This window comes from Impatiens glandulifera, chromosome 5, assembly GCF_907164915.1.
Source record: "Impatiens glandulifera chromosome 5, dImpGla2.1, whole genome shotgun sequence".
NCBI lineage: Eukaryota > Viridiplantae > Streptophyta > Magnoliopsida > Ericales > Balsaminaceae > Impatiens > Impatiens glandulifera.
The window spans coordinates 3,019,684-3,036,269 of NC_061866.1; the positions used below are offsets into that span (position 1 = coordinate 3,019,684).

The following is a 16,586-nucleotide window of genomic DNA, read 5'->3' on the forward strand; positions in this document are numbered from 1 at the left end:
ACATCGAGGATCTAATATTCGAAAAAATAAATGGAAATAAAGCGGTTGTTCAGGCAAGAGTGATTGCAACGACGAGCTTTTCGCTCTAGCTCACCATTATAAATAAATTAATAAAGAAGAGAAAATTAGTTTAAAATTAACAAATGATCTACATTTTTGTAACCTTTTACATAATTTTGATAGTGTGAAAGTGAGTTTGGGTTTTAAAATGATTTTGTAATATTAAGTTTAGAAATGAAACAAAAAAATAAATGTAATGAATTAATAAATAAATAAATAAATAGTCCTGGCCTAGCCTAGTAGGCTAGTAGCACAAAGAAACTGTTCTTACTTTCTCTCTCCTCTGTGTTTAGAGAGAGTGTGAGTGTGCAGAGCTAGCTTCTTCACTTAGCCAACCGAGTTTTGGATTGATGGGTCCATTATCCCCTTCATAAACTCAATCTTTTTTCGTAGACGACACGATCCGACTGTGCCGCTTCTTTCCTTTCTCTCTCTCAAAAGCTGTAAAAATCCAGAGAAATTCATTAATGGACTTGTACGAAGGAATGCCGGCCGATATCAGGCAATACATCACCGGCGGAAGACCACCTCAGTTCCCGGCCGCAATCCCTACTCCACCGCCGTACCGGAATCATCTAACCCAGAACGTCTCTTTTCTTCCTACCCACCAGGTTACTGATACAATGTCTCTTAGAGGAATAGGAGGGATTCATCATAATTTTCAGTCTGATTGCGCCGCCACCGCAGTTGGGTTTGAAGTTGAACCGGTCATATGTGGTTTTGGAGGAGGGGATCCCGGTGCAGGTAGGTGGCCTAGACAAGAAACATTAACCCTTCTTGAGATTAGATCAAGACTTGATGCCAGATTCAGGGAAGCTAATCAGAAAGGCCCACTTTGGGATGAAGTCTCAAGGTATATTCTTTTCAAATAATCCATTGATTTAGAGACTGAGATCTGTGATTATATAATCATATTCATGATTAATCAACTACTGATTATATTATTATTTTCTCATTCTATCACCGCCTGAAGTCTCGTTTTCCACGAGAATTTAGGAAAATGTGCTTCCATCAATCGATCTCATTTGTTTTTGTCTTCAAGCATATGTGAATTGGCATCATTTGGTTCAACAATTTGCTGATTAATTTTAGTACCCATTTGATAATATGTCAATAAATTACTATAAGATCGAGTTATCATGATTGAGACGCAGAAATGTGGAGTCTTGCATGATTCTTGAAACATCCAAATAATAAACAACTCAAAAGTGAAGATGACTCCTCATCATTAATCTAAATCTAGATCTGCAATTTTTGTTTATGACATATTTTCATAGTGTCTTGATTAGATTTGGTTGGATTGAAACTTTGGTATATTAAAAACAATGTTAATGTTGTTATATATGTGGTTACTAGGGTTACATATGACTCTTTTTTCACTTATGTTGTAGGATAATGGCGGAGGAACATGGATATCATAGAAATGGGAAGAAATGTCGAGAAAAGTTTGAAAACTTGTACAAGTATTACAAAAAGACTAAGGATGGAAAAGCTTGTAGGCAAGATGGCAAACACTATAGATTCTTTCGTCAACTCGAAGCTCTCTATGGTGGCGGTGAAAGCAGCACTAACCACCACCAACATCTTCAATCTCAAATCCACACTTCAAATCCAAAAACCCAAGAAACAACCTTCCAAATTCCGAAACAACTCTCCAATCATAGCCTCAGCCTTTCTAACTCGTCCGAATACTTCGACACATCTTCTTGTTACGACGACGATGACGAAGACGTCGAGAAGAAGAAGAAGAGGCGGGGATCGTCGTGGAAGGGGCAGATAAAGAGCTTCATCGATTCCCAAATGAAGAAGCTAATGGATAAGCAAGAAGAATGGCTAGAGAAAATGATGAGCACTATTGAAAAAAAGGAACAAGAGAGAATGATGAAAGACGAAGAGTGGAGGAGACAAGAGGTTGCTCGTGTCGAAAGGGAACGCGAGTTTTGGACAAGGGAGAGAGCTTGGATCGAAGCTCGTGACGCTTCTCTAATGGAAGTGTTGCATAAGCTAGCCGAAGGAGGAAACAATAACATGAAGGCTTCTTCATCATCGTCTCCTCGTCATGAACAAAGTCTATTAGGACGCGATATCACTTCACTGTTCAACCAACAAAGCCAACAAAGCTGGTCGGAAAGTGAAGTGTTGAGGCTAATACATTTGAGAACCGAAATGGATACTAGGTTTGGACAGTTATTGGCTGATTGTTGCAACGAGGATGTTTTATGGGAAGAAATAGCAGCAAATATGTCGTATATGGGATGTGATCAAAGAAACAGACAAATGTGCAAGGAGAAGTGGGAAAGTATTAGCCATTATATAAAGAAACCAAAGAATTAATCAAGGATTGACCTAGTTCTTGAATGATCATATATATATATATAAATATATATGAATTATATTATAAAGATTGCTACTTTATATGTATTGGATTCTTGATAAATTTATATATTATATATATATATAGGTAGAGAGATGATGATGATGATGTCTATAGGTAGATAAGCTATCTGACTTGATTCTCATGTGACATGAAATTACTCATCTTGTCTACCAGTGATTGTTATGACAATACTATAAGCTATGTAGCTATTATTCTATATAGTTAATAGCTAGCTAGTACGGATCGGGTTTTATAATTTGTATTTTTTTCATTAAAGAATTTTAAATTATATTACACATTTGTCTTTCTTTTTTTTCATGCTTCCTTTGTTGTATTGAGAGTAAAAAAGTCAAAGAAAAGTTTTACTATAAAGAAACGAAGTTTAAAGAGCGAAAACACAATCAAAAGAGCGAAAATGCAATCAAAAGAGCGTGATACGAAACCTAAAAAGGAAACAAGACATAAGTAGGAATAGAAGGCTCTTATTAAAATTATATTACAAATCCTATGAGTTATGAAATTATTCATATAGATTTAAGGGGAAATGTTAAAATATGATTTGATTTAATTATCTTATTTACATCTATGTTTATGTACTATCATTCTCTTTATAAAAAGAAGATAATTAGTTTGTTTGAATAACATTGAAAATAATAATCTTATACATGTCTATTCTCTACTACTCTTGTTTTTGTTATTGCATTTATTTAATTTTTAGAGTAATAAATTGTTTTTTTAACCACAAATATAAACATTCTTAATGAGTTATAAAACAATACAAAGACTTAGTCACCCCTTTCCTCTTTTGTGAGTTTGACCAATAATGAAAATAAAAATAGACATAAGATTCAAACAAAGTTAATAAAACTCATATCTTAATGGTCATAAATTTGAGTCATCTTCGACTATTTAAATGGAAAAAAATGAAGTCATGAGAATGATTATAATTAAGAGTTATCAAGCAGTGATCGATATTAAATAACCGAACTCTCATCGAATCTAGCTAGTTGCATCAAAATAGTATGATCGTAATGAAAACTTATGCACCATGAACCTTTATATCATATATATATTGTCAAAAGCACTTATACATATGGATATAACCATGATATATAATGATATGTCTATAAATTAAGGTGCCAATTTTTGTTGATGGTTATCATTTGAGATGAAAAGAAGAAACAAAGAGGATAAAAAGGGCGTGTTATAATAAAAGTAAGTAATAAATGAATGAAAGAGGATGAAAACCCTAGAAGCTAATCTATGAAAAATGTAATCGTCATTGTGTAAAAAGTGGAGTGGAAGGGTATGTGAGCAGGGGTAACTAGAGATACTTGCCAAAATAGGAAATAATTTATTAGACAAATGAAGCAAATATGAAGAAAGAGAGAATTTATTATTGTCTCACTCATTTCAAATAGTACCTATCTAGCTTACCCTGCTACTTACAATTCTATCTAATTAGCTAGCTGCTGTTACCGATATTGTTTACTACTATTCCCCAGGATTCAGGAAATTAATTATACACTGTTCATATATATTTATTATTTTTAATTGGTTTTTTTTTTTTTTTTGAGTAGTTTAAATGTTAAATATCATGATTAAGAGATTAAAAGTTACAATTTTAATATCACTTTAAATGTCTGAAATTAAAATAAATCATTATTATGGATTACGTTAGTTTTCTAAATTAAATTAATCATCTCTTTTAGTTTAGCGGCAATAAGAGGGGTATACTAACTCTAAGTTCTTGGGTTTGAGCCCGTCAGGTGATAAGTTCTGTGCCTGCTTAAATGGTTAAGTGTGTTTGCGAGGTATATACTTAATACGTATGTAATACGTTGTCCCATTTTTTTAGTTTCCTAAATTAAAAAGAAAAAAAAACACAAACAAATTTTTTTATGAAAAATGGATGAATTTTAGTATTTTTAAATATTATTAAACTTTTACTAGTTAACAAATTAAGTTAGCAAATAATATAAATAACTTTTTGTTTGATAAAAAATTTTAAAAATGCTTGTTTGAATAGAGATTTTTTAAATAAATTTTGAATTATTTAAATAATGATGATTAATGGTGATTTTAAAGAGATCTATTTTTTTTGTTTAAAAATACTTAAAGGTTATAAATATATAATAATAATTTTTTTTGAATGAAGGATATTATAGTATTTTAGTGAATAACCTTGAATATGTGATTAACAGAGAGACAACTTTTATAAAACAAAAACCAACTGAACAAGGATTTAATGAGTTTTTAGAAAAGATATCAAGTATTTTTAATAAATCGATCAATTTATTGAAATGAAATGAAATGAATAATCTAAAGAACAAAGTCTAAGAACGTGTTTCATATTTTGTTTTTGTTTTCTAGATTTTATCGAAAATCCAAACATCTTCATCTATATCATTTTTCATCAACTAAATTGTTTTTTAAGTATATAAAATACCAAAATATTCCCTCATTTAAATATTTTATATTTTTATTATATTATTAATCAAGGGTATTTAAGTAAATAAACTTTGTAAAAACTAATTTTTTTAATTTTTACATCAAATATGTTTAAAAAAACGAATAAACCCAACATCATCAAATATTGTTTGAGGAAGGGTTTTTTTTGGACTTTATCTGGGTTTTATTTAAAAAAAACCCTTATTTAATAAAAAGTATGAAAAAATTGATTTTTAAAATTTAAAGATTAATTTGCCTTTTAACGTTAGAAAATATGGTGTAGGTAAAGAATGATAATTTAGAGAGAATATAAAATTAGAGGGTAATTTTGATATTTAAATGATAAAATTATTTGATTTGAGAGTTGATAAGATGTTTGGGTTTTGGGATAAAAACTGAATTTTATTCCAAAAACTCTTTCATCAAACGAGGCCATGAGAAAAAAAGAATTTGGATTGAATAGTAGTGCTAGTTAGCTAGGTAGATAGGTTGGCAGCTCCTGTGGTTGGCGTTGATTCTTGAGTTGTGATTTGACACGATACTGAAGCAACAAAAACACACAGTTGCTTACTGCTTGCTATTTACATGATTTTTCCTCTGAATCAACGAACCTCTGCATGTCTTCCCTCTTTACCTCTTACGAGAAACAAAGACAGACAGGCAAACAACAGACACTTCACTTCAACACCCCCTTTTTTCAAACTATTCTTCAATGCCCTTTAGATTGTCGACATGGTTTATCAGACCTTTTTTTCTTTTTTATGTGGGTTATTTCTAATTATTTCTTATAATCAACTATTAGAATACTCTTTTTTTAGTTTTTTAAAATACATATCAACATTCACTTAGACTCTTAATCATCATTTGTATAAGGAATTACAAAATTAAATACTCATTTAGTAACCAGCCTTGTAATCTCATTCGTAAAGCTCTAAGGATTATTGACGTGAAAACTTTAAGTCTATCAATCTCGTTTAATATTTGATAAGATTGACTCAAAATGTTTAATTAACAGGTTGTGAAGGGTGTTAGAGACGATCATATCTAGTAACTAAATGACGTTCATTAAAGGTCATCAAATTTATGATGCGATATTGTAATCCCTGGAAATCACTTGTCCTAGAAAAGTTCGAGTTTTGAGAATTTTCAACATTGGTTTGCGTGTCAAAAATATTTTTAATAAAATATTATTTTTAAACTTTTATGAAAATATGTCCCGATATTTTAAAATTGATTACAACAATAACTATTTTTTTATCAAATTAAAATAATCTTTTAGATTTAGGATAATCAAATCATAATTTGAATAAGAGATATAGGTATTTTAAATTAATTAAAAAACAATTCATTTAAAATGTTATTTTATTTGATAAAATAGTCTCCAATTTATTTATAATTTAAAATCAATAAAAAAATTATGCGTACACAAATTTAAAAGATTATTTTAATTGATGAAAGAGTTTCAATTGATTTTTAATTTAAAATCAATAAAATATTTTGTATATGTATACAAATGTGTATGTGATCATAGATTCTTTTGAATTTTTTGTTTGGTGATATTCGGGAAAGGGCTTTCGCACTATATCCTTTGTATCTGTTAAAAATTGTATTTACTTTATAAAATTTTGGCTATTGAAAATTTGATATTATTACGTTTTATTTAACCAATTATTTTTCAAGTTCTAGACATGCACAGGTTTTTTTGTATTTAAATATGTAGAATAATATTTAAATACTAATAGTTGTGATTAATGATGCCGACAATTGTTAAGGAAAGTACTTGAAAAATATCAATTTAAGACACTAGGATTTAAAAATAAATCTCAAACAGACCCTTATCAAAATATTTTTTGTGAAAATATTCTAAAATTATCTTGAAGTCGTTTTCTATCTTTTAGAATTTTAAAAAATTGGTTTGGGGCTTCAAATTAAGAAAAATTAATTTTTGAAATTTTAAAATTCCAACCAAATAGGCCCTAGGAACGGACCGCTCGATCGAGGGTGTCGATCGCTCGGTCGAGGGCTAAAACCCCTTGGTCCTAGGTTGAGACCTATCAGTTTGGTGTGGGGAGCCCTCGGTCGAGGTGCGGGGACTCTCGGTCATGGGCTATGAGCACTCGGTCGAGGTGCGGGAAGCTCTCAGTCGAGGTGTGGGAAGCTCTCGGTCGAGATGCGGGGGACGCTCCGTCCTAGGCTAGGATCTCTCAATCGGGGTGCGGGAAGCTCTTAGTCCTAGGCTAGGATTCTTCGGTCGAAGTGTGGGAAGTTCTCGTTCTTGGGCTAGGATTCCTCGGTCGGGTGTAGGGAGTTCTTGGTCGAGGTGCGGGGAGCTCTCAGTCGAGGCTAAAAATCTTTGTTCGAAAATCAAGCCTAAGCTAGATTTTTCTCGTCGAGTGCGAGTTTCCTCGGTCGAGTGTAGGGAAGGGTTCGATTTTCTCGGTCGAAATTGAACCCAAGTTGTGCCATCGGTCGGACGTCAAGAACATCAAACTATAGGTTTGATTATTTTGACTAAGACCATAATCTTTTGATCCAAAGGCATGGGAATCTTAGTCTAGTCTCAATATCATTTATACATAATCCTGAAGCATCATTCGATCAGGATGATGTTCCATTCAAATCAAATTGTTTTAAGAGAAAAAATATATTTTTGATTTTTAAGGTTTAATGTAGTGTAAGGAGCTTGTCAATAGCTTCCTTATACCTCGTAGGATCGAATAAAACCAAAAGATATATTAACTGTTCATTTTAACCAATTTAAGAACTGAATTTTTTATTTTTAATAAAAAAAATTAGTTTTTGATCAAACATGATCAGGATTGCTTGTAATTGGTTTGGATATACACTTAACATCTTTAGAAACATATTAGAAAGGTTTTTGGGTCGTTGTTCTTGAGCTATATCTCAAAAACATGGATCTGATATTGAAACTTTTCAATATTAAATTTAAGTACTTTCGATTTAGATCGATTGATTCAATTTAGTTTCGACATAAAGCTTGTAAATGGTCACAGAATCGTTTTCCAATCAAGAAATTAAACAATCAAGTAGTAAATAAAACTAGTCAAACTAGAATGTAAATTTTTTAATTTTAATTCATAAATTAAATTACAGTAGGATTGCAAGCTTATTATGAGTTGGAGAACATTCCTGAACTCTTTTAGAAGCTTCATGAATTCCTAGATCCGAGCTTTACAACCTTATACAAATTTTCAAAAATTTCCAAAAAAGTTTGAAAATTTTATTTGCGGATTCTGTATGGGATTGATTGAGGGCTTGGGATTGTAATTTTTGCCTTTAGTTTACCTAAGGGAGGGTATTTATAGCTTTCTTAGGTCGATTGATCGATCAAGTGGATCGAATTTCAAACAAAATGTCATTAATGACTTTTATCTTTTCTTCATCCAGTTGATCGTTAATAGGGCATAATTGCTCCTATAATCGTAGATGAAATGGTCATCATGCTAGGTGATCATTTTAACTTTGAATCAGTCGATTTAGTGAACAGTCGATTTAGTGAACTAACGTTGGAGTTCCATTTTTGAGAAATCAAAATTTTAGTTGTTCACAAGGACTGAGGACTGAGGGCTTAAGCCCACCTCTAATTTTTTTAAGGTGACTTGCAAGTTGATAAGAGTGCCTCCTCACATTGGGTTACATTTGTCTTCACCATATGAAAAATCCACATGTGACTTGTTTTCTTGAAAAGACACTTTCATTAATAATATATATTTTTTAAACAACTAATAATGTTCAAATTTTAATCTATTTTTTTAACTCATATTATTTAAATAATTAATAGTTAAAATATTGAAATGACTTATTTTTTATTGTATCCATTTACCCTATTAATAAAACTAGTATGTATCCCGTGCATTTGCACGAGTAATAATATAAAAGACCGTGAAAAAAATATTACGGTAAAATTTTTATGGGCGGGTCAACCCACAATTCGATTCAAGTATCCATTTACTCTCACATATATCCAAATTAATCACAGCTCTCGACCCGGCAATCCGAACACTTTAAAAATTAAGCATCATTATATATATAGATTAGTTAGTTAAAAAGTTGAACTTATATTGTTAAAATGTCACTCGTTTATCAAATTTTGGGTTGAATTTAAAATATAAAGTGTTATTAGCCTAGTTGGTTAAAAGGTTGTACTTGTTTTTGTTAGGTTGCAAGTTTGAACCATACCTATAGCATTTTTAATTTTATTTTTAACCGTTTTAAGTTTATGGGAGGGTCAACCCACAATCCGACCCAAGTATCCATTTACTCTCACATATATCCAAATTAACCACAGCTCTCGACCCGGCAATCCAGACACTTTAAAAATTAAGCATCATTATATATATATAGATTAGTTAGTTAAAAAGTTGAACTTATATTGTTAAAATGTCACGCGTTTATCAAATTTTGGGTTGAATTTAAAATATAAAGTGTTATTAGCCTAGTTGGTTAAAAGGTTGTACTTGTTTTGTTATGTTGCAAGTTCGAACCAAACCTATAGCATTTTAATTTTATTTTTAACCGTTTTAAGTTTATGGGCGGGTCAACCCACAATCCGACCCAAGTATCCATTTACTCTCACATATATCCAAATTAACCACAGCTCTCGACCCGGCAATCCGGACATTTTAAAAATTAAGCATCATTATATATATATATATATATATATATTAATAGATTCCCTCTTCTAATATAGTGAAACAAAGATGTTTTAATGATATATGTTACCAAAAAAATATTTTTTTTACGGTAAAAATGGGATATGACATCTAACATTTTTATTAATTTTTAATTTAATTCACTATTTTCTTATCTAATTATTACAAAATGGGTAACACTTACATTTATTCGTTCATTTTATCCATAAATTTTTCGTCAATTTCTTAAACACACCTCAAATATTTTGAAGCCCACCCCAACTCAAATTTCTAGGTCCGTCCCATGTTGTTCATCATATCGTTCGTCGCGAGAAAGAAGACAAATCGGAGTGGAAATGACATACATTCTGGCCAAAGCGTGGACGCCTGGCGTTCCGTCCACGTTCCGTCAGCGTTAGGCATTTCATTAGTGTATAGGCTAACGACGTTAAGGTGCGCGTTAGTTGATCTAGTGTTGTGCGGAAGCGTTTCTCTTCCATTGTAGTAGGCTACGCGATCCTCTTATGTTTGTTAGATGAAGTTTGGGCGCTCATCTGATGGTTGTGAGGTCTATATGAATTATCCTAATTTCGATTGCAATAGATTGCAACAGATTACACTACATTTTTAGCCTTAGGGCTTGTTTTAAATTGATTTTTCTTTCATCCTTTTTGACTTTATTTTTAACCTACAAAATATTTTAAATAAACATAATATTTATGTTGCTTATTTTTTTATATATTTTGGAGATTTTATAAATAATTTATTTGAAATAAAATGGATACAACATTTATCCTAAATTATTTATTTTAATTTCTTTTGGCCCCTTGCAATTAATTTGAGATAAAATAAATACATCATTTATCTCAAATTATTTTATTTATTTTCCTTGGCCATTATTTTAATTAATTGGGGTTTAATTATTACAATAATTATTCTAATTAATTATTTAATCATGTTTTGGCCTTTATTTTAATTATTTTAAATTTATTTATTCAAAATAATTATTTTTAAATTTATAAATTAGGTAGGATAAAATTTTAGTGCTTACAGATATTAATAGTCAATTAGTGAATTGAGATAGTTAATTTAGGAGACGACAAATATGCTTTTGTCAAGTTAGACATCGAAAAACTTATGATCACGTCAATTATGAGTTTTTGTTTGATGTTATGGACAAAATGAAAATGTGTATGAAATGGATTTGCTAGATTAGATTTTGCCTCTAGATGGTTAAGTTTTCTTTCAATGTAAATGAGAGTTCTTAAGGATTTTTTGAGAGCTCCCAAGGAATTAGACAAGGTGATTCACTTTCTCATTTCTTCTTCGGTATTGTTATGAAAATCCTTTAAAAAATGATAGTCTTCGTAGAAAATTCGAGACTCGTCCATGGAGTGGGTTATGGGACAATGAAATATCATTTTGTTATATCATATTTGATTTTTGTTGATGACATGTTCTACATGGTTTAGGATACCTAAACGAATTTTAAACATCTTCGAGATATTTTATGATTATTCGGTGTATATTCCAGTCTTCGAATTATTTATAATAAGTTAGATATTTTTCCCAAATTAGGTTTTGAATAGGAGAATGATGAGGTTGACAAATGTTTTAGGGCTCAGATTTTGTGCTCTTCCACTAACATATTTGGTATGTCATTAAGTACTAAATTATAATACAATGTCTCTTGAGACTCGATTATCACTAAAATTGATGTAAATTATCTAGATGAAAAATTAAAATAATCTTGAAAGGAGTCGGTTAATCCTCATTAACAGTGTGTTGTCATATATGCTTACATAGATAATGTTTGTATTTATTCTCCCCAAGAGTATGACAGTGAAAATTGAGAGGATATGTGTAAATTTATATGGGAATATTATAACTCGTCGTTTTGTCATTTAGTTAATTGGGATAAGGTTAAATGTTTTACAGATAAAGAGGTTTGGATATTCGAGATCTTATTTTCTTTAATAAGACTTTTCTATCGAAATAATGTAGTAAATTTACAACAGAGTCGAATAGTCTTTGGGCATCGATGATTAGATGTAAGTATGGTCAAGATTGATCCAGTGTTCACCAGAATGTTTAATTATCAAGCGGGTGTAACATTTGGAAAAAATTATTCTACGTGGAAAAAAATCGTGAACAGTCTAGATTCATTATCGGGGATAGATCTTTGATAAGTTTTGGGACTACATTTGGTGTTGTGTCAAAAGTCTAGTTGTGACGTATCGTGAGCTAGTTTCCATTGCTATATGTAAAAATGTCATAGTTAATGACATGTTTGATCTTCGGTCTAGTAATTTTGTTAGCCGAATTAGATATAAAAAAATATTAAACATTAGCACTAGTAAAATATGTACAATTATCGAGAATTATCGTCGAGAGCGTAAGAATGCTCTCGAGAATATTAATATCACCGAGAGTAAAGGGTTTCCCTCGTAGATAGTTATTAATAATACTGAGAGCAAAGGGTTTCAATCGGTGATAATTATTATTACCGAGAGCAATTGGATACAACTCTCGGCTATATTCATTTAATATTATAACCGAGAGCACCCGACAACACCATCGGTAATAGTATTCTTATTTTGCCCTAATTATGTGGCCGCCTATTTCTTCTTCCTCTCGGATGCTCCTTCTCTCCCCATCGCCGGCTCTCTTGGGAATAAAATCCTACTCATTGAGGCGTTTGTGATTTGCGATCTGCAAAATCGTCACCTCTTTTGTGCAAAAGGACCTCCAAACAAGGAATTTCCATGGCGGACTCTATTCAATCGCTCAAATTTGCAAGCATCTTTGAGTAGAGGAAGGCTCACATCTCATCTGAATTCGGCAAAGAACTCATCAAAAATATCAGCATCGTCTATCAGATTAACATTGTTCCTAAAGTCTGATATCGTCTTCTCTATCTCTCGTTGTTCGATCAATTTTGTTTATTTTCCCTTTCACTAAGTCTTATGTCATCCATTGTTCAATTTTCAGAATCTTGGAATCAATGAGGAGGTTTATATAGTGGATCTGAAGAAAGGTTAAGTTTGTTGAATTCGATTCTGAATCTTTGAGTTATGAATGTTTGATTTTGAATTTTAAGGCCTTGTGAGGATGGAAAACACATCAACATTCTCTTTTACTAATAATAACTTTATCAAAGTTGTATCAAGGAAAATGAACCATCAGATGGCTTTCATGAGATGTACTTTAATTTCAATTCAGTTTTGTGGTTTATTCAATAAATTGGTGGTGAATGCAGGGTACAATGAAGGTGAAAGGTAATTTGAATGTAACTCAGAAGTTTACACCTGATATCTTCCCCAAGCCTTCAAAGCTATGAACAAGGAATCTAGGTCTTTAGTTCTTCCTTGATAGGATGAATCAATTGCTGATGATATTGATGAATGAAGGAAATGGAGGAAAATGATTAGTGTTGGAGGAGGTGACTGGAAATAGACACCTCTTGTAATCCTGATGTATATTATCATTAATGCTCGGTAAATGAATTGAATTATCTCTGACGGCTCTAAATGCTCTCGGTGATACTAATTTTTCTTTCTGACAGTCGAATTATCGAAATCTTTTGAGAGCATTTGTCGCCTCGATGAAAACCATCACCGACGGCAATTAGGCTTTCACCGAAAGTTTTTATCATTAAAGTCATTTTTTTACTAGTGTATGAAGAGTTCTTCCCATAATAGTATATTATTTTTGGTAGTATGCAAGTAAGTGTCCACGTCTTAATAAGAACATTATGTGTTGACAAGACATGAATAGTTTCATGTGGGGCATTACTATAATTTGTTCACTAAGATAATTCTATATGATTTTTGCTGAGGAAAGTTTTGGGAGTCACATATTTTATCCAAGATTTCGTTCTTTGAATGGAACGCTATTCATAGTGGACTATCTGCTAAGAAGTTTGGATTAATGTGTTTGATATGACAGGCCTACATATTTTTGTTACTATATAAAATAATTTATGGTGAACTATCTAGTTAGAGAGAAATCGTCAAACATTTAATGATTGTTGTCGTCTGATGTGTATCATTTATAATGTTATTATTATGATACTTTTTGAGATTCGTTTTAAAAGTTGTTAGAGTCGGTCGGAGAATTAATCGTTGTTTGAGCACCTACGAGCTCAATAATGTATTAGGTAACGTGGTTGAATTTTATTATTATTTTTTTATATCATGTTTTAAAAATATTTATATATATAATTAAGATATATTTTTTTACTTAACTTAACTGTCTTTAATAAATATATAAAATTAAGTATATATGCCTTAATTATTTGTTTTAAATAATAATTAATTATAAAAAAGTTTATAAAATTAATTATATTAGTTCACTTATTTATAAATATAAATTCACTTAATTTAGATAAATTTGTAAAGTTCAAATTATTTATAAATTCCTAATATTTTAAAATTATATAAATATAATTAATTTAAGAATTTATTTAATAAAAATTATTAATTTATTCTATATTAGTAAGATTTTAAAGATAACTCCAAATTTTAATAAGAAATTGAGATATTATAATTTATAATTTACAAATTTTAGCAAACTTAGTAAGAAGGCCCAGTAGCCCACAATCGGCCATGTTGCTGCAGCCTGCAAGTCCACGTTGAGTTGAACAATTTAAAAACATCATTTTATTTTATTTTATTTTATTTTAGTGTTTTTACATTTTAACATTTAAAAAATGTTTATAATTAATTTTTTCAAAGATGTTTAACGTAATCACTCAATTATTTCACATGATAATATGATCTCAATGTGTATTTAATTAAATTATAAGCTGAAAAAGAAAATAACATATTTTTAAATAAGTCCATTGCTTTGAAATGGGAAATTTGATAATATAACCCTTAAAAGAAGGGTATTTTGATTTTTAACCTTACTAATAAAGTTTTTGTTTTTTAACCTTTTTTCTAAATTTTTTCCAATTTTACCCTTAATAACCTTTTTACTTTTTTTTTTCTTTTTTCTTTTTTTTTTCTTCCTTTTCCTTTCCCCTTCTCCTTCCCGTTTTCCTTTTACTCCCCGTCTCTTCCTCTTCCTGGCGACACGGCGACACCGTCCCTCTCTCTTCCCCGGCGACACAGCCCCGCGCCACCGTCCCTCTCTCTTCCTCGGCGACACAGCCCCACGCTCAACCCTTCTCTTTCCTTTGCTCAACCCTTCTCTCACTATGACCGCATTCTTCGAAACATGGTACTTTTTGCGTTTTCTAGTTGATAGTTTGTTAAAGTGAAAGTTCTTGATATACTTTGGTTGTTCCTCTAATTCTTGCTTTTCATAAGTTATTAAGTAGTATTTAGTTAGAGTTAAAATGCTTAGTTTAGGGTTTGGGCTTTGGGCGTGGCTCTTGGGCGTGGGTCGTGGCCCTTGGGCGTGGGTCGTGGCCCTTGGGCGTGGCCCTTGGGCGTGAGGAGTGACCCTTGGGCGTGGGTCGTGGCCCTTGGGCGTGGGGCGTGGCCCTTGGGCGTGGGGCGTGGCCCTTGGGCGTGGGGAGTGGCCCTTGGGCGTGGGGCGTGGCCCTTGGGCGTGGGGCGTGGCCCTTGGGCGTGGGGAGTGGCCCTTGGGCGTGGGGCGTGGCCCTTGGGCGTGGGTCGTGGCCCTTGGGCGTGGGGCGTGACCCTTGGGCGTGGGGCGTGGCCCTTGGGCGTGGGGCGTGACCCTTGGGCGTGGGGCGTGGCCCTTGGGCCTTACTTCCCTACCCTGTTTCTGTTTTCATTATCTTCCTTCACTACTAGCTAGATACCAGTACTAATATCTGATTTGGTCTGTAAAAATAGGGAAATACCCAGAAAGTTATCGAGAAAGATGTCACATTTTTCTTCTGTAAAGACTCTCCTCCTCCCTGGTTCGATGGCAGGTATCCACATTTACTCTTTAATCTCTATTAATCTTGATCATAATACTGTTTGATATTCTCAATAATAAAAAAACTTGTATTTATTCTTCTACACATACTGCATCACTAAATTCCTTGTCATTTTTTGTTCTCGTAGTATTTCAGGAGATTTTGGATTCGACCCACTTGGATTAGGTAAGCGTGCATTTGTTTGATAGATTGAAGAAAACCAATCATATGTTAAATGGATGGTTTGATCTCAGGATTTGATTCGGAACTGCTGAAATGGTTTGCACAAGCTGAGCTAACACACAGCAGATGGGCAATGCTTGCTGTGTCTGGAATTCTGATTCTAGAATGGCTAGAAAGTCTGGGGTTTATTGAGAAGTTCTCTTGGTACGATGCAGGAGCACAAGAATACTTCGCAGATTCCACACCTTTATATATATTCTGAAAATGGAAAACCCCATATCATTTCATGTGTGAAAGATATGCGTGTGAAACGATAGGGAGGATGATCAAATTAAATCCACCTTTCTCTCTACACTAATAATCTATTATGCTATAATTACTGTCAGTCATTCAGATTTTGTTAATTCTTTATGTAGATTCAATGTTGTGTGATATTTTGTACTTGTCGTTTTAGAGATCTCCCTCCTATAATTAATCATTTATTTATTTGCTCGGGTTTAGGCATGAAAAACATGAGGACGACCTGTCATATATAGCCATTTATTGTTAAAGTTGGACCTATGTATATTGTATAATGTATATACATATCATACAATCTACAAAATGATTCTTACTTCAAGGGAAAGTATATATTTTGTCATTACTTATTACTTTTTGATTTTTTAGTTGGATTAATTTTCATATTTTTTTTTATATAAAACAAGATATTCATAGAAAAGTATCATTAAAACATCAAGCAATGCCTTAGTTCAGGGGTTACATAATACATAGTATCTTTTTATTTATTATAATTTTGTCTCATCTTTGATTTAGTGGTTTGAATCGTCAAATAGAAATCCTTTTTTTGAGTAACCTAACTCATGTCAAGTTTCTATGCAGTTGCATCTAATTCACTTGACTCAGGTAGGAATTTCAGGCATGTTATTTGAGCTCAATTCTGAAGTTGGATCATGGTTTTCACTTTCACCATGTTTAAGCTTAACTTTCA

The 16,586-nt window shown here is 32.0% G+C and overlaps 2 protein-coding genes across 2 annotated transcripts; both read left to right on the top strand.

Moving 5' to 3' along the window:
- The first annotated feature begins 338 nt into the window (after positions 1-338).
- On the top strand, positions 339-2,677 carry LOC124939989 (trihelix transcription factor PTL-like). The gene is made up of 2 exons (XM_047480460.1): positions 339-913; positions 1,452-2,677. Exons 1-2 carry the CDS (start codon positions 528-530, stop codon positions 2,392-2,394), a joined length of 1,329 nt encoding a protein of 442 aa, XP_047336416.1. The 5' UTR covers positions 339-527; the 3' UTR covers positions 2,395-2,677.
- Positions 2,678-10,794: 8,117 nt separating this feature from the next.
- Positions 10,795-15,860, top strand: LOC124937867 (photosystem I chlorophyll a/b-binding protein 6, chloroplastic-like). Its single transcript, XM_047478197.1, has 4 exons — positions 10,795-10,842; positions 15,348-15,427; positions 15,564-15,601; positions 15,670-15,860. The coding sequence occupies exons 1-4, from the start codon at positions 10,795-10,797 to the stop codon at positions 15,858-15,860; spliced, it is 357 nt and encodes a 118-aa protein (XP_047334153.1).
- Positions 15,861-16,586: the final 726 nt, after the last annotated feature.

Bases quoted from the DNA above. Each gene is read 5' to 3' on its own strand.
- LOC124937867 (XM_047478197.1), top strand. From the start codon at position 10,795: ATGAGAGTTCTTAAGGATTTTTTGAGAGCTCCCAAGGAATTAGACAAG. The intron at 10,843-15,347 runs GTGATTCACTTT...CTGTAAAAATAG, and splicing joins CTCCCAAGGAATTAGACAAG to GGAAATACCCAGAAAGTTAT. The intron at 15,428-15,563 runs GTATCCACATTT...TTGTTCTCGTAG, and splicing joins CCTCCCTGGTTCGATGGCAG to TATTTCAGGAGATTTTGGAT.
- LOC124939989 (XM_047480460.1), top strand. From the start codon at position 528: ATGGACTTGTACGAAGGAATGCCGGCCGATATCAGGCAATACATCACC. The intron at 914-1,451 runs GTATATTCTTTT...CTTATGTTGTAG, and splicing joins CTTTGGGATGAAGTCTCAAG to GATAATGGCGGAGGAACATG.